Source organism: Phodopus roborovskii, unplaced genomic scaffold (genome assembly GCF_943737965.1).
Source record: "Phodopus roborovskii unplaced genomic scaffold, PHOROB, whole genome shotgun sequence".
NCBI lineage: Eukaryota > Metazoa > Chordata > Mammalia > Rodentia > Cricetidae > Phodopus > Phodopus roborovskii.
In genome coordinates, this window is record NW_026126638.1 from 9,980,601 (window position 1) to 10,001,162 (window position 20,562).

General features: G+C 40.0%; 1 protein-coding gene across 6 annotated transcripts in view; it reads right to left on the reverse strand.

The window, feature by feature from the left end:
- Positions 1–16,434: 16,434 nt before the first annotated feature.
- The window catches only part of Lmo3 (LIM domain only 3), a 59,977-nt gene continuing 55,849 nt past the window's right edge, over positions 16,435–20,562 (reverse strand). For all 6 annotated transcript variants that reach the window (XM_051173215.1, XM_051173214.1, XM_051173213.1 and 3 more), the window contains one exon: positions 16,435–16,618. In XM_051173215.1, the coding sequence (XP_051029172.1) occupies positions 16,513–16,618 (106 nt within the window). In that variant the 3' untranslated portion in view covers positions 16,435–16,512. The remainder of the gene's footprint in view (positions 16,619–20,562) is intronic.

The following is a 20,562-nucleotide window of genomic DNA, read 5'->3' on the forward strand; positions in this document are numbered from 1 at the left end:
ACAGTCTAGGCAAAGCTCTCTACCAGTGAGAGACATTCTCAATCCTGCCTTGAATTTTGTACTCAGAAGCAAGATGATCACCAGTAACTTTGATATCAAAGTCTATTGTATTTCATGTTGTGGAAAAAAAGAAAAAGACAGGATGCATAAAAGCAATCCAAAGTTTCAGAAAGATTGATTTCATTAGTTGTAGTTGCATAGTCTTTTTTTAAAAAAAAAAGATGTATTTATTTTTGGTTTTGTGTATCAGTGTTTTATCTGCATGTATGTGTGTACCACGTGTGTGCCTAGTACCAGTAGAGACCACAAGAGGTCATTGGATCCCTTCTAACAATAGTTATGAGTGATTATGAGCCACCATGTGGGTTCTGAGAATCAAATCTAGATTCTTTACAGTACACCTGTTTTGAACTGATAAGATGTATCCCCAGCCTACAATATATGAAAGAAATTTTTGAGAATATAATGCAGTTAAAAAAAGAAGCACTTGATTATCATAGAGCAATGACAGAAACATTGGTAATTCTGACTAGAATTCTGTCTAGGTGTTAAATACAAAGACGGTTTTGAAATAATGCCACATAAAAATTAATCTGATGAGGTTAGGGTAAGAAATATTCTGATTTCTTTCAGATTTAACAGTTTAAGTAGACCTTTTTGATTTATGAAAGTAAGATCTGTTCTGTGATTCAATAGTTTGTTCAAAAATAAAATTTGAAGGGTAAAGGACATTGCCTTTACCACCCTATTGCACAAATATCTAATTTCTTTAGCTTCCTGAGTGTGTTTTCTGTTAAAATACATATAATATAATATATAATATAATATAAATAGTTGTGTTTCCAAGTTCTATCTCAAGGCAATATAATATGAATGCAATGATTCTAAACAGTCATCTTTTTTTTTTTTTTTTTTTTAACAACCTGCCACCTTCTCCCAATCAACTCCTTCCCAAGTGTCTTGGAAGTTTCTCTTCTCTAAGGATCCTCTACAAGAGAATTCCATATCCTCAAGGTGTTTGTCCACATCAGCGGCTCTTCCAGTTACCACCCCAACCTTCAGAGGCCACTTGAACTGCACTTCCTAAAGTATTAAACTGACCTGTCTTTATACCTGTCATATTTTGTAGTTATTAGGGACGCTCCCCCTTCTGTGTGAAGGGCCTCCACATTTGGATGGATTTCGAGATCTACTGAGTCAGTATATCTGCTTCAAACATGCAAGCACACATGCACACACTCAGGTACACATGGTTCTGTAGTTACACATGTGTTGTTCCCCAATGGCTCCTGTGTTGAAGATTTTGTAGTACAGTGGTAATAAAGTTGTTACTTGCACTTTTCCACCAGTCTGGTCCCAGAGCCATGTTAGTTCCAAAATAACATACAGAGAATCTATTAGTTATGAAACTCTTGACCTGTTACTAGTGTTTCTTATTGACTAGCTCTGTCTTAAATATTAACCTATTTCTATTAATCTAAGTGTTTCCATGTGGTCTTATCTTACCAGAGAGAGGGTCTTGAATTCTTCTCTCAAGTCCCTACAACTTAACTCCTCTCTACTATATCTCTCAGAATCCTCCTTGTCTCCTAGCCCCACCTATTTAGCCTTCCTATTTGCCAACAGTGTTTTATTCATTAACCAATAAGAGAAACATATTTACAGAATGACATCTCCCATCATAAGGTAGTAGAATAAATACCAAGAGAATCTAGTGAGAGATCACGGGATAACCCTCACTCCATCTCCCTCTAACCCCCTCTGTTTCTTCTCTCTCTCTCTCTCTCTCTCTCTTCCTTTCTCTGCTTTTCTGTCTCTTGTGATGTGTCTATTTGTCACTTAGGATCCACAATTCTACTTACCATGGGATGCTCACTAGAGCTTGTGGTATGAAATGTATAAACCTCTCCCTCTTTAAAAAAATATTTAGTTTATATGTATGAATAGTTTGATTGCATATGTGTACATGCACCACATGCATGCCTGGTGTCTACAGAGGGTCAGAAGAAGGTGATGTCCCTCTTGAACTTGAGTTTCTGATGATTTCAAACTTCCACATAGGATCTGGGTACTGAACCCAGATTCTCTGCGAGGCCAGTAAGTACTTTTAACTGCTGATCAATCATCCCATCCCCCAAATTATATACCTCATGTATTTCATTATAGTAACAACACACACACACATACACACACACACACACACACACGTGTGCACACACATACACTTTAAAATGCTATAGATTTAGAGATGTATATACTGTATACTGCAAGATAAACAAGATATTTTATATATATGGGTGTTTTGACTTCATGTATATCTGTGCAACACATGTGCCTGGTGCTGGCAGAGGCTAGAAAAGGGCATCGGATCCTCTGGAACTGGAGTTACTGATCATGTGAGGTGCCATGTGGGTGCTGGAACCAAAGCTGGGGCCTCTAGAGGAACAGCCATTGCTCTTAAACTCTGAGCTATATTCCAGCCCCCACTACTGCAGTGTGATGTATAAGTCCTTTACATGCCAACTGCAATTTCTTTAACCTACTGTAGCTACTCGCTCTTTTTATTCCGGAACACCCTGTTCATACTTGTCATGCCGTGGAGCTATATTCCTCTTATTTCCCTGCATGCTGGGAGCTACTGAAAGGTTTAAAAAATGTCCTATGTATCTTGACGCTTTTGTGCCTTTGCTCTGCACTCTTCTCCACATGTTTCTGGATTCCCGCAGCGATTAGTGCATAGAAAGTACTGAATAAGTGTTCCCAGAAGCATGTGAGAGAATGCTCTTGAGATGATGCCTTGGGAGTTAGTTAATTATTAAAGTATCTTTTGTACAGACAGAGGAATCTATAGCACTTTGAACATGGACAGATTGAAGTAGAAGATTGTCTTGAAAGGTAGATTTTTAAAAATGAAGTTTTCTTAAGGAGCATATGAATGAAACCATAACCAAACAAAATAATATTAATGAATTTCACAAATTTGTGTACATATCTATGTACTGGAGATGAAAAACAAAGCGATATGGGAGACTTTACTTTTCCATATAAAATAATTCTTTTTAAATTCAGCTTCTTATGTTGCCACACCACTGTATCTGTATTTAAAGATTGGAAAGTAAAAACCTAGTTAAATAGCTGGCTTTTGATAACATATTTACATCGATACAATAAATATTTTACTTGATCATTTTTCCCCAAAGGACCAGAGGACAGCTTATAGATGAGGGTGATCTACAGAATGGTTTCTAGAAAGGACTTGGCGGGAGAACAGGAGAGCATTCTTACATCCAGAGACGACATCTGACATTATCTCCTCAAGGTGGAAGAGCCTGACATTTGCACAATGGCTTTCTCTCTGATCTGTCTGTGGTTCCAACTAATGACTTGAAAATACCTCGGCTGTTTCTTGAATCCTTCTTCCTATGTTGTTTTATGACAGTCTAATAAGACCTCAGCCTTTTCCAATGGCCGTATGTAAAATTAGATAAATGACCATATCCTGATATTCAGTTATTAATTGATGTTGAAGACTCAGTGCAGGCTTTCAGGGCTGTGTAAGATGAGAGTAAAGACAGAGACACTGGAAATTTCACCTTCATGCTTTCTTGTTAGAAGATTAACATTCTCCTGTGACATCAGGGAAGCAAATTAGGAGAGATGAAGCCATAATATGTTTGTGGTGACAATGACTCCCCTCAAAACTTCCTTCTTTATATTAGCCTTGGGTGCAAACCCAAAATGTATTCTTATAATTTCCAAGGTTTCTGTAAGACAAGTGCATCACTCAAGGTTTTCTTGGCTGGATGTAATAGAAACTCAGTCAAAAAGGCAAGAGGTAGCCCAGCCAAAGGGCAGAATATTCAGAAGTAAACCACATATGAGTGTACAAAGCTGCCCAAGACTTGTCCTGACCCTGTGCTAACACAATTTCATTGTTCTTTCAGGCTCTGTCAGTTTCCCTTGCTCGTCTGGGTTTTAGATGGTGGGTGCACCTAACTTCTATTTGCACTCCAAGAGAGAGAAAGAAAAAAGGAGGGAGGGAGGGAGAGAGGGAGAGATGAAGGGAAGAAGGGAGGGAGGGAGAGATGAAGGGAAGAAGGATGGAAGGGAGGGAGGGAGGGAGGGAGGAAGAATAAGGAGACAGGAGGAAGAACGTCACACCAGTCGTGACAAATGTGCAGAATGTCTTCCTTGATTCCCGTGGATCCCCACAGACTACAATGATATCAGAAAGTTGCACTCAGAATCAGCACAGTTCTGTGAGGTGAAGGTTTTCTCAGGCATGCCCCACAGGGCATTAGTAAGAATGACGGTGAAAGAGTATTGCATGGGAACTGAAAACATTTGCTATTCTACTCATTAGCATTTATTTCTGTTTTTTTTTTTTCCTTAGACACTCAAGTAACCCTTTAAGTGGAGGTTTATCTAGTCTGTGGTTGTCACAGGCATAGATGTAGAGGTCAGAGGATAACACCTTATCAATCAGTTCCCTCTTCCCACCTCGTTGTGAGGAAGGGTTTTCCATGTTATTTCTTTGCATTGTATTTTAAGCACTGGTTGATTCTCCTGTCTCCTCCTTCTGTCTCACCACAGAAGTATTGGTGTGACAAGTGCCTTCTTTCCCCATCAGTTCTTGAACTCAGGCTGTCCAGCTTGAGTGGCAAGTGCTTTCTGTTACAGAGCCATCTCCCCAGCCCAGATCAAAGAATTTTGACACAGGAATGTATCTCTGTACTCTGGCATGAAATATAGTGTTCTTTATACCCAAGGAGTCATAGAAAGGGTGTGTCCTTTACTCTTTCTTCCCCTTATCTGCTGCATTAACTATAAACATGTTGCATATGGCCCATCCCTGGTATTGTCAGGCAGCTATTACATTTTCTAAAAATGTTTTTTTTTTTTTTTTTTTTTTTTTTTTTTTTTTTAGTCTCTCCTACATAATCTGTGGAGAAGATTCTCATATAGCCCAAGCTGGCCTTGATTGTTACACTTGATATTCCAATCCATTGGTCTTCACCTCCTGAGAGCTGGGATAACAAACATGAACCACAATGCCGCATGTTTTGATTCTGGGGATAATACCTGGTTTTTCTTGCATGCTTGTCAAGCACTCTACCAAATAAACATCCTCCGAGACCTGTTTCCTCTTTTCTTTAGTCCTAGATGGCTGCTGTGCAGACAGGGTACTCACGTTTTCCATGTGTGTCTTAGGATTTTTATTACTGGGAAGAGACACCATGACCACAGCAACTCTCACACAGGAAAGCATTCAACTGGGGTGGCTTACAGTTTCAGAGGGTCCATTATCATCATGGTAGGACATGGTGGCATGCAGGCAGATATGCTGGAGAAGGACCTGAAGAGTTTTGCATCTTGATCCGCAGGCAGCCCAAAGAGTCTGTGTTCACACTGGGTGTAGCGTGAACTATAGGAGTGTGAGCATAGGAGACTTCAAAGCTGGCCCCCAGAGTCACACATTTTCCCCCAACAAGTCTGCATCTACTCCCAAAAGACCACAGCTCCTAATAGTGCCGCTCCCTGTGAGCTTATGGGGGCCAATTATATTCAAACCGCCACAACTGTTCTTTTGTTGAAGCCCCCTTTGGGGACACCATCAACACTCCCACCTTCCTACCCCTAGTCTACCATTTCAGCTGGAGTAAGTTTTTCTGAAATTAGACGTTAGTTATGTTGTATTGTGTCTGATTTTTTTTTCTTTAATGATTTATCTTCTGGTTCCTAAAGAGGCCAAAAGTCGGTGTGAGATCCCTTGGAGCTGGAGTTACAGGTAGCTGTGAGCTTCCATTTTCGGATGCTGGGTACTGAACTCGGATTCATGTAAGTGTAGTAGGAGCTCTTACTGGTTGCCGTTTCTCCAGCCCAATGACAAGATCTTTTATAGCTTTCTATCCAGAATGTAGATGGCTACTATGAAACTAATTTCTTTGTGGAATTAAATCAAGAATAGTCTTTGTGCAAGCACTCATAGCCCTCCATCTCCAGATAGCTCTTCAAGACTGACTGCAAATCTCTACCTTGGAACATTTTCACATAGTAGGGATCTGTATTAGTTGCCTTTCTCACGGTCCCAACCAAATACCCGACCAAAGCCAATTAAGGAAGAATGGTTTATTTGGGCTCACAGTTAAAACAGATGCCAGTCCATCTTGGCAAATGGTAAGGTACAGTCAGGAAGCAGAGAGTGATGGGATTTGTGTGTAGTTCTCTTTCTCCTTTGTGCTCAGTCTGGAATCCCAGCAGTACAACGGTGAGGTCCACATCAGGGACAGTCTGCTGAGAGTCAATCACCAGGGAAGGGCTGTAACCCCGACACTGATAACTTCACTCTATGGATGGTAAAAGTTAGCAGTGGAATCATGGGGACTTTGCTGGATTCTTATGACTCTGCTGGTGTGGTGGATTTAAAAAAAAAAAAAAAAGACCCCCAAAGAAAGTGGCACTAATAGAAGGTGTGTCCTTGTTGGAATAGGTGCAGCCATGTTGGAGGAAGTATGTCCCTGCGTTGGCGGGCTTTGGAGTCTCATACACGCTCAAGCCACGCCCAGTGAGATAGACCATTTTCTGTTGTCTGTGCGAGATATAGAACTCTCAGGTAGCTCGCCAGCACCATGTCTGCCTGCATGCCACCATGTCCCCCCATGATGACAAAGGACTGAACCTCTGCACTGTAAACCATCCGATTCAATGTTTCCTTGTATATTGCCATGGTCATGGTGTCTCTTCACGGCAATAGAAACCCTAACTAAGACAAAAGTTGTGCAGGGACTGGCACATTGATGAGATAGGCCAGGCAATGTTTTTGCTGGGAAGAATTCAGACTTTGGTTCTTGGGGTTAGGAAATCAATAGAGTGCTTTAAGCACTGCTTAATGGGCCATACTGGTAGGAAGGAGCATGGAAGACAATGGGTGCTGAGGGTGATTTGAACTGTGGGAGCTGGCTCAAGAGGTCTCAGAGGAGAAGAATGTTAGTATTTTGCCTAGAGGTTTTTCTTGTGACACTTGGTGAATAAAGTGACTGCCTTCTGCCATGTCTAAAGGGTCTGCCTGAGGCTGAAGTGAAGGGTATCGGCTTAATTCAAGTGGCAGAGGAACTCTCAGAAAACCCTAGTATAGGTTATGCTACGTGGTTATCAGTGGTAACTCTAAGGATTTATAATGGATAGGGGCAAGCTGAGCAGGGTTCATTAGGAAATATAAAATTTGAAGGGAAAAGGAACATGACGAAGTGGAATGGAACTAACTCCTGTGTTGCAGGAGAAAGACAGATTAAGAAATGGAATAAAGGGAGTGGTGACCTCAGGGCAGGACCCAACACAGCTGTTTCCAACCTGTGAAAAACAAATTAAAGAAGAGCATAGAGCTGGGTGTGGCGGGGCACACTTTAATCCCAGTACTCCAGAGGCAAAGGCTTGTGGATCTCTGAATCTGAGGCCAGCCTGGTCTACAGAGCAAGTTCCAGAACAGCCAGGTGTAGGCAGAACAGGAGACAATGGAAAACAAAGCTGGTGAAGATGTAATTGAAGAAGGGGGCCATGTTCCAGCCCCAGCAAGCAACAGAACTTGGCAGATGTGGCCTCATGGTTCCGTCTTTAACACACTCCAAAAACTGACCTCTTTAAATACTCTGTGGCACACACACATACACACCAAACGTAGTTTTAAAAATTAAATGTATTTTGAGTTAAGCAATAATAAATGTTACCTAAAAAAAAAATAATAACCAAGGTACAACTAAACTGGTAACAGCGGAGCACATGTGTGATCATGTCAAACACCCTTGAGAGGGAATGGAAATTGTCACGTGGAGGGTTAGGTCACGTGTCCCACTCTTGACTTCTTCCTCTTTCCCCGTTCCCATCTTCACAGTGTCCAGCTCACCCTGTTTAGTACCAACGCTGCCTCAGTGTAAGTGGTTTCTGTCCCTGCTGTTTTGCAACACATCGGTCTGTGCTCTGCAATTTTCAGGTTGAGCTCCCTTTTCTCCAAGAGTTTACCCCTCTGCCTTGTTGCATGCCCTCTGCATTTCCCGAAAGGCTGTGGTTTTGGTTTCCCGGTTTCCCTAAGGCATTGCCTGTTAAAACAGACTCTTTGACATCACAATAAAAACTCTGTGTGGAACCCCAATACCACCACCACTGCCACACAAACACTTAAACACGACTTGATACTAAATACACCTGCCTTGTGTCTCAGTCTCTGAAAGCACAGAGAACGTATTTGCTGAAATGGTGGATATAAAATTGTTACATGGAATAGAATATGTGTCCTCTTTCTTCTATTTGGTACATATATAATTACAAACAACAAAAAACATCTTGCCATGTACCCTGGTTGGCCTGAAACTCACTATGTAGACCAAGTGGGTCTCAGACTCACAGAAATCCCCATGACTCTGTCTCCTGAGTACTGGGAACAAAGGCAAGAACCCAGCCCTTGTCTCTGTTTTAAGTAGAAAAGATTGCACATAGAGAATGGTTATATCATAGGGCACTAAGAACATGCCTGGTAATGCGTGGCAATCAATCCCAAAGATGATCCAATAATTTGTGTGAGAAGAGGGATTCACCAAATGTCGTAATAGGAAATTTGACTACATAGTTTCAAGTTTTTATTTCTTAGGGGATAAAAATCTCTAAATGGTCTCATAGCTTCTAATTAGATACTAAAATGTCATCTTAAGACTCCAACAACGTGAACATGCATATCAGTTTGGAGGTGGAAAAGGCATTGGGTCAAGGAAATCTTAACACACAGAAAAGATTTGAATTGTAAAAAGTTCTAGGGTTGTAACAAGGGAAATTTGACCATTGCATTATTGTCCAATTTAATGTTTAAGTTTGAATCATTTTGGGCACAGCATTTCTGTTGACTCAGCCAGCATCCATACAACCAAAACAGACCCAGTACAAATCTCTCCTTGAAACTAAACTCTAATACTTTAAAAGAATTCCAGTAGTGAAGCCTCAGCAAGTTCAGAAGGAAAGTGTAGACATATTCATTTTAAATTACTGATGTTTGTTACAGTTTTAAATACAAAGAAACAGTTCTTGAGTCATCTTAGGAATTGTTGTCTATTTTTAAGTCACATGAATCTTAGAGAGGATTTGATTAAAATCTTTAGAAGACACTAAGATTTTGATCAAGCTTTTGGTGGTCAAAGGTGACTTGTTACATTTATAGGGTTTGTTTTGTTAGCTGTAGATGTGTACAAATATGTTGAAAAGTTGTATTTTATAAACTTTTACTTTTAATAAATTGAGCTTAAAAAAAAGTAGCAAGCACATTCCATATATCAAGTGTTCTCAAACAGAAATAAAAATATATAAAGAAATGTTTTGTATAGAGCCAGTCATGGTAGATGCCAGTGTGTGTGTGTGTGTGTGTGTGAGAGAGAGAGAGAGAGAGAGAGAGAGAGAGAGAGAGAGAGAGAGAGAGAGAGAGGAAGAGAGAGAATATGTAAGTGTGTGTCTGGGGGTGTATAAGTGCATGTATCTGTGTAAGTATGTGCATGTGTACATGGGTATGTAAGTGTGTGTGTGGGTGTGTCTCTGTGTGTGTTTTTTGATAAAGTTGCCTGGCTCTTTCCAGCAGAACTCAGCATTGTTTTACACAGGCTTTCTTCCCACCTCTCTGTCAGTAGCTGCTTCCAAGCTGATTCTACAGCATCTCCTGGTCTCTGTGATTCTCCACACTAAACTACAGTTCCTTTAAGAAGAAGACAGGGATTGTCACTTGAGGTAAGGCTGAGGCAATCTGCCAAACTCTGGTTGTGGAAGCCACAGGCTTTTTTCCTTCCATTCCCTTCCTTCCTTCCTTCCTTCCTTCCTCCCTTGCTTTTTATTTTTTTTTAAAGATTTAGTTACTTATTTCCTTTATATGCACAGGTGTTTGCCTTCACGAGTTTATCTGTAACACTTTCCTGCAAGGGCCATGGAGACAAGAAGAACCCTCTAGATCAGTTTCCCTGGAACTGGAGTTTCTGGCTGTTCTGAGCCACCCTATGGGTGCTGGGAACTGGCCTGGATCCTCTGCAAGAGCAGTAAGTGCTCTTAACCATTGCACTGAGCTGTTTTTCTAGGCTTGCAAAATATGATATCCAATTTAATCATGTTTTTCTAAGCTCTTCAGTTTAAACTCTATTGTTATACCAAAACCACTGAAGCTTCATTTGGCTCAAGCTCCTATTTGAACCACTCAACTAACAATTTGACTGATGGGTTCAAAGTACCCCACTATGCATAAGTGACCAGAGGGAGGGCAGGCTTCAGGTATTTGGTGCAAAGGAAACAGAGATACCTCAGAGCTTTCTCTGTATTATCACGGACATTTGCAAAAGGCATTTTCTCTGCATAATGTGACTAACAATCTTCTATGTTTCTATTACTTTTGTGTGGTATCCTTTCTACTTCTAAGACGAGCTGTTCTTAGCTGTTTGGCATTGACCTGGATGCAGCCCCCCTAAGACCTTTGTGGTTCAAGCCTAGCTTGACCCACATTGCTATTCCTGACGATCTAACCTCAACCTTATCTCATGTTTCAAAGGCCCATAACATATCAAATATTGACATACAGTCAATTATTTTCATGACTTCTCAGACTTGGTTAGCTAGACGTCATTGAAGCTTGTTCATCTGGGTACACAAAGTGGCTGTTTTCGGTCTACATATAGTGTTAAACTGAGACCACCCTCTTGTTCTCAACACTGTGGTGCTAAGAGGCCACTAGTCTTAATGAGGAGGCTGTGCGGGTTCAAGCAAAGGCCTCCATGGGCTGCTTGAGAGACTTTCCATGTAGACTGCTACTTGGAAAGATATGATCATTCTTATGCTAAATAATTTCCTCTTCTGCCTCCTCCTCTTCTGCTTCTTTTTGGCTTTTCTAGAAACATCATCTCATATAGCTCAAGCTAGTCTCAAATTTGCTAGGTAACCAAGGATGTCTTATGATTTCTGATGCTTTGTGGAAAGTCCCATACTTCTATACCCACCTAGAGTGCTGCGGTCGCAGGTGTATATCACCATTCCCCGTTTATGAAATTCAGACAATGAACTTAGGACTTGGTGCATGCTAGACACACTCTACCAACTGAGCTAGAGCCCCAGGACACCTTTCTTCTTCTTTAATGACTACATTAACTCTGAAATATTTGAAAACTTTGCTCATGCGTAGATACCACTTGGGGGTTCTTGGTTACTTTGAGAGGCCACCAAAACAATAATGAAAATGCTAACAAAAAGATAGCAACTGCCACCCAGAAAGTGACACCGTTAGAAGGGCCAGCATTCAGAAACCTTGTGTGTAAACCTTGGGGCCGCCACTTAGGACCTCTGCTCATCCTCTTACTTGACTTTGTGTAAGACTTGTTAACACTGGAAAAAACAATCCCAAAGTAATAAATAAAAGTTTTTAAAAAAATCATTAAAACTGGCACATAGTTCTTATATACCTACGCACAGCTGGAGGCTGCAGAAAGCCACCCAGCTCATGATGCTGCTCAGTAAATGTGGCCTGTGCTTATTAAGATCTATCAAAGAGACATCATATGGAAATGTTGCATAACACACACGGATTGTTCCCTGTTCCCTGACATCTCTGGCTCCTTTCCTTTCTTTGTACTGTGCCCACTTAGTCTGGTTTAGTTAATGGCAGTCACCTTGCCTATAAAACCCGAGCGTCCTTTCGTCAGCTCCACCATACAGATTTCATGAGGATGTGGATCCTAGGAACAGAATACTGACTGTGTGAAAAGTGTGATGCATTAGACTCCAGTTCTGATTGCAACGATCTGAGCCAAACAGAAGCCACAGATGATGCAGGGTGACTCGGGTCTTACAGCTTTGTGCATAACGTGATCTGGATGCACAAAACAGGGACATCTTTGAATTTAGCATGTTTCTCCCCCCAATCTCTTCACTAAATGAGATTCTTTTAATTAAAAACATTTTTTAAAAGTTCAGTATGTGTAATTGTTAGCACCTGCTATGTGTTACCAACAGATGTTTCTCACTTACCTAGGGGAACTGTTGTAATTATTCTGTAAGCATACTGGAATGGCATTTACCAAGATGGCTGAAGAAGTTTCATTTGTGACTTTGTAGCACGTTTGGTTGGTTATTCTTTTCAAAAATCCTTCTCTCTATTGCTCTTTGTTCCCAAGAATCCACCCAGACCCAGCTCACCAAAAGCAGAAATGTCCTTTGGGGCTAAGAAAACATTTCTAAACCTGGCACTGGCAATGCATATATTAATCTCATGGGGCTATTATTGAGATTAAACCTCACATGTGCAAATGCATTGTAAGACTCACTTGTAAGTGCTGTAAGAGCTAACTCAGACATCGTGTAGTATGGACGCTCTAAATCTTTATTATAAATGCATGACTATGTTTTTGGAGAGATGGCATCCCAGTAACAGCTTGACTTCAAAGGAAGCTGTAGTGAAAATCGTTCTCTTTGTTTTCATGAGGTCTTAGAAGAAGCAGACGCTCTGAGTTCTTCATTCATGACACTAATCATGCAATTACCTACAGGCATGTGCTAAATATGAAACTGGTTTCCTCCAAATAATGGCCTAATCATAAACAATGAATAAGGAGAGATGGCTCCATTCATAACCACTGAGCTCCGTAGTAATCAGAGCAATCTGAGGGTGACTCATTAATTAATTGATGTTCTTTTTTTATTATGTGCTATTGAGTTTATGAGTAATTTGGGTAAGATAATTCTCTGAACACATCGATTACTTGAGATATTCTCTGAGGCTTTCACACCAATGACATGCTGTGTCGTTACAAGGTATTCATATTTGCGTGCTCATTCTGGGAAAGTTTAAGATGAGTGTCAACACTCAAAATGACATGGTTAAAGGACTGGATACATGAGATCTGTCTGCACTTGTCCACAGGCAAACAAATATACAAAGTAAGGCCTGACACAAAGTAGGCACTCAGTGAAGTTCATCTGAAACAGCGACTGTCTCAATCCTTTGTTTCTTATTTCCCAGAATTGAAATCACATTAAAACAAAAACAAAAACAAAAAAAAAAAAAAAAAAAAAAAAAGAAACATGTTATAATGGCATTTTTTAAAGAAAAAGTAGTGATCGAAAGGCTCTTGCTTAGATTGTATTCTGTGTTAATGGCCTATTACAGTAAACATGCGGATTGCTTTTGCAACTCACGAAGTGAACACTGGACATGTTGGGCCTGTATCATTTCTGTGAAATGGTGTAAGTGATGGTTCAAAGGGCAATCTGCCTAAAGTGATAGGACAAAACTGTCTGTGGGTGGCATGCTTTTCCAGACATTCCACTGTCACCTCCCTGCTTCAACTGGGCCACCAAGGCACGTGTCTTTCTTGAAAGCATGGGGTTTGGTTGACGTTTGCGTTTTAACTCGCTTTGTAGAAAATCTGAAATTTAGTCGGCTGACAGCAACACAGTTTTTTCAGCAAGATCACTTAAAATGTATGTAAATGCACAAAAACATCATATCCAGCACTTGCTACCTCCACTTTGGACAATTTTATTTTTTCCCACAAAAGCGAAATATCGGAGAACCTCCTACTTCAGGGCTCTTCAACATTCTCATCGGAAGGAGGAACTCAGGTACCTTCCTTATGCTTGTTGGGATTTAACCTGAGAAAGGCAGTTTTCCATTTTCATGTGGACAACGCATGATTTTCTTTCAGACCATCTTTGTCTTTGCCGATTAAGTACAATCAGGCAGTGAAGTGCCCTTTTTATTGGAAACATGAATCTCGATGTTTAGAGACATGAACAGAAGAGTCCAGATATGTATAGGCAAGATGAAAGTGAAATTGCAAACACAGGTCTACAGGTTTGCCCAGGGTACTGGTGGCATGGTGGTTGCCTGGTCCCTCATCCTGAGCAGGCTGAAGAGATACCTGCTGAGAATAGAGATTTCTCAGCTTCTGAACTCAGAAGTGCTGTGGCAGGTGTCCTACTGGGGCATTGGATACCATGACACAGGGCCCACAAAACACAAAGAGAAGAACTAAAGAAAAGTCAGGGGCTTCGTGTCCTTGGGACAACTAGCTTAAAGCTTGATGCAAGACAGCTTAAAGCTGGAAATTTGCCTCTGGCTTGGTTCATAGTTTCGTGGAGAATAAAGATAATTTAAAGAGATTGAGGGCTTCACCTTTAGGCCAGGTGAGCGTCTTTCCCAAGGGTTAAGCAGAAGCCATGTAGGCCCTGTTTGATTTAGGGAAGGCATGGATGGTTGAACAACTTTGAGACACAGAGAGAGGTCTCTTCCCAGTTGACACATATTTTAACCTGTTAGAGATAATATGAAAACCCCTTTTCATGTGAAAAATCTGAGGGTCACTTGAAAACCATGTGGACAAACTTTATGTAAACTTTAAAAACGACTGTCGAGAAGAGCCAGCAAGGCTGCTAAGAAAACTGCTTGCTGTGTACCCTTACTTGCTGTGTGTCCTCTTGTATAATCTTGTTTTGTATGTTTTAAGCTAAGCCTGCCTTATCTTCCCACAAAACAAACTTATGCAGCTGGGAGGGAGATGCGCAACGCCTTGTGGGCCCCAAATGGATAGATACTTTCACAATTTTTCATCATACCTCAAGTTTGGAGGAGATGGGACTTGCTCACCCTGAACAACGAAGCATTTGGAAAATATTCCTATCATTCACTTTTTACAGAACCACTCTTTTCACGAAGCAGTGTTTAGATTCTCGTGCATTTCCCTAATAAATTTATCTTTCACGGTGGTTCAAAGCCACACCAGCATTGTTTGCACTTTGTGCTTTGGCCCCAGAGACCAAGAGTGCAGATAGAACATCTAATGGCCATCAGTAATGCATTGGCAGGGCAAATGTGTGATACAAAGGTGGGAGGCAGTTCCTGTATGAGGGATGAAGAACAAAGTGAGGAAGCTCACGGTGTGGAGTTTGCTTGAGAGCAAATACGGTCTATGGTGCCTGTATGGAGTATTTGTGGAAAATCGGTCCCACCGCAGAATGCAAAACCAAAACAATGAAGTGTGAGCAGAGGAGGGAACCATATTCTTGGTTTTATTTCCTTAATTGCAATTTAAGTAATCATTTCCCACAGTTTCTGTTTCTAGAACATTCTTCTTCATCAGCTATCATTTAAATAAGGGTGGGGGAGGAGGGGAAACACTTCACCATAAAAAAAAAAATGTAATGGCAGATTTTAGCCCAAACGTTACATATAATCTGAGTAGAAAGAGGGCAAAGAACATGAGGGGCTGAGAAAGTGTTACAAACCAAATCAACAACGTGTCCTGAACAGGAAATGGCAGGTGAAATACACAACCGTCAAACAGCTCTCAACTTTTTATCAACCCTTTGTTTCCCTTCTGTAAGATCCTGTGCCTGTAATTACATTGCTATGGACAGATCACCATCTGATTCAAATGCCGGCATAGTCTCAATGTGCATCATCCTAATCCACACCCAAATTCTGTTCAGCGCCCTCAATTCTTTAACCACAAAGACAGTAACCCCCATTTCCTAGGGAGATACCTGGACAACATTTATGTAAGAGATTTAAAATTTGAAAAAAAAATCATGTCATAAATGTGGTAATACCCTTTTCATTTAGAGTAACCCTTTGGAAAAAATTTTACATGCTACCCAAAGGCACTAGTTCACATAAGGGTGTGTGATGGGGGGGGAGAGAGAAATAGAATAAATCTATAGTGAACGTAAGGAACACAATAAAGAATATTAGAAGGACATCACCAAGCCTTAAAGTCATTCTAAAAATGGCACTTTTCACGTTGGTATAAAATGAAAGTGCTTAAAGATGAACTCTATATATTTTTTTAAAGCTGATCTTTAGTCCCCTGAAAATAGGGGTCATCATGAGAACATGAATACACCAAACTGTAGAAGCCATAAGAAGGGGATGTCACTAACTGCTTTGCATGTGTTTACTTATTTGTTTGTTTTTCTTTCTAATGGTGATAGTCTTGCTTTATCTGTGTGTCATCAGTGACGTTTGCTCTCCAATTCTCACTAGAAAGGTACAGCTCATTGAAAACAGCTGGCAGACACAGAAAGCATAAATATTCAGTAAGTTTAAACACTGATTGTACTAAATGCAACAATACAAAGAAGCAAACAAAAACACAAATGGTAACACAATAAAACTGTATTACATTTGTGCTTCAGATATTACAATACATTATATACAATAGTCCAAAATAAACATCTCATGCCAAGTGACACAAAAACGAATAGCAAGCAAAAAAAAAAAAATCCAGCAATATATACATTACTTTTCTGTCTTTAATAATGAACATTCAACTCTTGAGCTGGGGCAATCTCACTACGTACAGATGCGGTCCACCTTGTATCCCATATGGCCATCCTGCGGTCCTATCACTACCCTATTTAGTAGGTTCCTGTGTCGATTCTTATATACATGTGTGAGCAGAGAAGATAAAGGATGTAGTGCTTTGTGCTGTCGGGGGTGATGCCGACGGATCAGCGGACCTGTGGTGCATAACCTTCTTTCAATAGGCCTTCCTCATAGTCTGTCTGGCATAGAATCATGTTATTCTTCAAGAAAAATTTGTCTCCGACACAAAATCTGAAAGTATACAAACATAGTGTGTAAGACTACTGAAATCCAAAGAGTTACTTCCATTATAAAAGTTAAAATTGTTCTATGTCACTTATTAACACTTGCACACAACCTGTAAAAGTCACCTCACGTATAAATGTACACATTTTGAACACCCCATGGTGATATTCCTTATTTCTTCCCTTTTTCTCTTTTTCTTTTCCATACCACATTGACAAAAGGAAAATATTTGATCCATATACACCCTTATTAAAGTGAAATTAAATACGACATCAGGTCTTACTGGTCACAGTCATGAGCGATTTTTATACTGTTCCTTTGTCCAGTTAATGCAAACCGTAAAAAGGCGTTGCAGTGAACAACAACAACAACAACAACAACAAACAAATAGGAAATGGACCATTTGAAAGTTTTCTATCCCAGGCTCCCTTTAACTCTGTTGTGAAAATGTGACTGGATCTTAGAGAAATGAAAGGGTCTACGGTCCAGTGAAAGATGCCTGCCTGAGTGTCTTGAGGATGAGCTATCTTCTTCCTCCATGGCAAGCTCCCCAGCTATAAAATAGTAATGTCATTTCCTAGAAAGCTTCCCATTAAGACAGAATAACCTGGATGAACTTCCTAATATTGATGTGATAAATAAAACCAGCTCCCAGCAGAAAACCATGCATTTTAGTTTATGAAGCATTGTTTAAAGTGCAAGATTATAATGTCTTTAATAAGCACTCTTTATATATAGTTTCCCAGTGGGTGATACTATGGACACAATTCAGGTCAAAAGTAAATGCTTGTGCTGTTTCCAGTACATTGAACAATAAAGTAACTCCTGGGCAATCTGTGTACATATTTAATTGTAACAACTAAATGTTCAAACAGCAGTGTTTGGTAGAGTTGACAGAGAACAACCCTGCAATTATACAGGTCGACCTCTGTGACCTTTGGTGGTGGTCATTTTTTATCAGATAGTCAATTCTGAATGATGCTCAGGCAGAAATCTTAGTGGATGGATTAAATTGTGAGGTGAAAGCCACCCTCTAATGCTCTGCAAAGTTAAAGGTTTAAATGAGGGGCCCTTGGACTTATTTACATTCGCAAAGATTGGAATTCTAGACAAACAGTGAATCTATTTATTTTCCATCCAGCCAGCTTTGGAAATTTATCCTTATACTTGCTAAGTAGATAGAGGGGGGAAATAGTGTAATAAAAAAAAGTAGATTGAAAAGAATTAGCTCTCCTCTTAAAGGAAAATTGGGCTGTTTATTTGTGGAATTTACTTCTTCCCCAGGATTACGGCCTACTGCTGATGTTGGTTTAAAGTAGAGGCTTAGCTCTGATCTTCAAATCCTGGATCTGTTTGCTGCTGCATCTTTTAAATTTTGGATTTTGAGTATATTTTCCTTTTTTGCTAGCTTTAACTTGTGTGCTTTAAATATTGTTTTTAAACAGTGATGTTTAATAAATTGCTTTATGTAGCTCTTATGACCATGAAGACATGTTGGATAAATGGAAATATTCTTTGATTTGGACAACCCTTAGGAACCCAAATTTGGCTTTTATCTTTTATGAAAAATTATGTGAAACAGCAATAAAGGCGTATTTAATGAGTGTTCAAGACAATCTATTTATATTACTGTTGAAATTAATTTCACCTCATTAATAATATAATAGTCTATTTGAATAAATACATTCAGCAAAGCACTTCTGCCTGCTTCCTGTTATTGACTTGGTTTTCCTACAATGCAATTTATCTGAAGACTTTTTTTCAATGGTCATTGTCTTTATCTTTGTTTAATTTCTTATCAGGAAGTTGATTTCTATTAGTCATCACATATAGAGACAGGATTCTGTCATCCCATCCTGTCTGGCCTGTAGCGTCCTGCCATTCTGAGCTCTGAGTCCTTCAAGATGGAATATTTTATTTTGTAGGTGGGTAAGGTGCCCTGGGGGCCTGCCTGCATGGTCTGCTTGTCACATACCTGATGAAGGCATGGGTGCATGCCACTCCTTCCCTACTTAAGGTTTCTGTAGGAGAGATGAAGATACCAAATCCAATTAGAGGGAGTTGCCATGAAAAGCACAGGGAAAGCAGAAATACAAACTGCAATGGATGTGGTCCATATTTAGCCTTCTACAGTGTCAAAGACAAAGCTTCCCCCTTTGATCATGTAAAATGATCAGACTTGTTTCTCGCACCCAGCCTAGCAGCTCAGTATGCCCTGGGCTCCTACCAGAATGCCAAAGGCCTATCTGGGTTCACACTGCCTCAGGAAATGGGGTGGACAACTGAAGACACGTCAGCTTTTTGTTGGCTCCTGGTCTGTTCTTTCACCCAGGACAGGACAATGTGAAGAGTGAATGTAAGTTTGTTTGTTTATTAGTGTTCATTTCCTTGGAATGGAATCTCGTCCTATTACTTAGGCCAGCCTACAATCCACTTTGAAGCCCGCATTGGCCTCAACCTTCCAGCAGTCATCATGCCTCGGCCTGGCCTGGAGAAGACTATTACAGGGATGAACTGTCACACCCAGACACACAATATTTGCATTATTGTATTCTCTTGTGCACTTTTCATAAATCTAACTACCATTTAATGAGATATATCTATCATATATCCCATTGACTAGTACAGAGAGAGACGCACAGAGAAAAACGGATGAAATATCTAAACGTGAGAGGAAATACATCAAAATAGAATACTCCTCTCTGAAAGGTCGCATAATTAACATCTTAACACCTGGGGAAGTATATAAGTACATTTCAATCTATACATGAAGGTAAAGATGATATAGATCATGGGTGAAAAGTATCACAGTCACACCTAACTTACAAAACAGTGTCAACAGTGGTGGCAGCTACGGTTAGGAGCCCATTATAGCTGTGCAACTGAGATCATCACTGTCCCTAAAAATATGTCCCATATAGAGGCTGGGAAGATGGTAATGTGTTTGCCAAACAAGAATAAAGATCTGAGTTCAGTCCCTAACACACAGATGAATGGCCTGGCGTGCTGCTTCTTGTTTATAACCCTAGAACTGGGGAGGCTGAGATAGGAGGACCCCTTGGGCTTGCTGATCAGTTGTTTTAACTGAACTGATGAACTTGAGGTTCAGTGAGGTTCAATGGGAGACTCTGCCCAAAACAGTAAAGTGGAGAGAACACTACTACAGAAGACACCTACTGTCAGTCTCTGGCCTCCCCATGCACACGTACCTGTGCACTCATTCACATACAAGTGTTCATGCATACAACATACAGGAGTGCATGTGTACACATGTACATACACACACTCAAACATGATTATACTCAAATATACAGACATGAAGAAATTCGATAAATAACAGTATAGATATTGAATGCTCAAAAAAAAAAAAAAAAAGAAGCAGTAACTTTAATTTTACAAGGAAAAGCTAATTTCCAACATCATATAACTGGCTTCTTATGAGATTTAACATTCATAGGGAAAAAAAAGTTTGAACATGGTGATGTCAGAAAAATGTTGTAAGTGTGTTAACAATCCAGGCTAAACCTCATGAAACCCTACTCATCATCTTCCTCATCATGCAGTCTGAAGTGCTTGTGGGATGGTCATCTCTCATTAGTTTTATCTTCATTCAAAAATTACTAAAGAAGGAAAAAGGGTGTCAATTGGGTTATTAACTAACCTGAAATTAGTATGTGGGAATTCAGAATGCAGTTAATTTCCAGCTAAGGACTTGTCTAGCTGACTTCATAGTGTTTTTGTAGTTTTGAGAAGCAATAATAATAATAATAATAATAATAATAATAATAATAATAAAGTGTAATTAATGAACTTCTGTTCTAAAACAGGAAGTGTAGAGCAGTTCCCCTTTTACAATTTTTATTTATTCTTTGAAAATTCAACCTCCTTGATGTCCCCTTACCTCACTCTCGAGCCACCCACCCCTTCCCGTTGGAGCAGGTTATCGATAC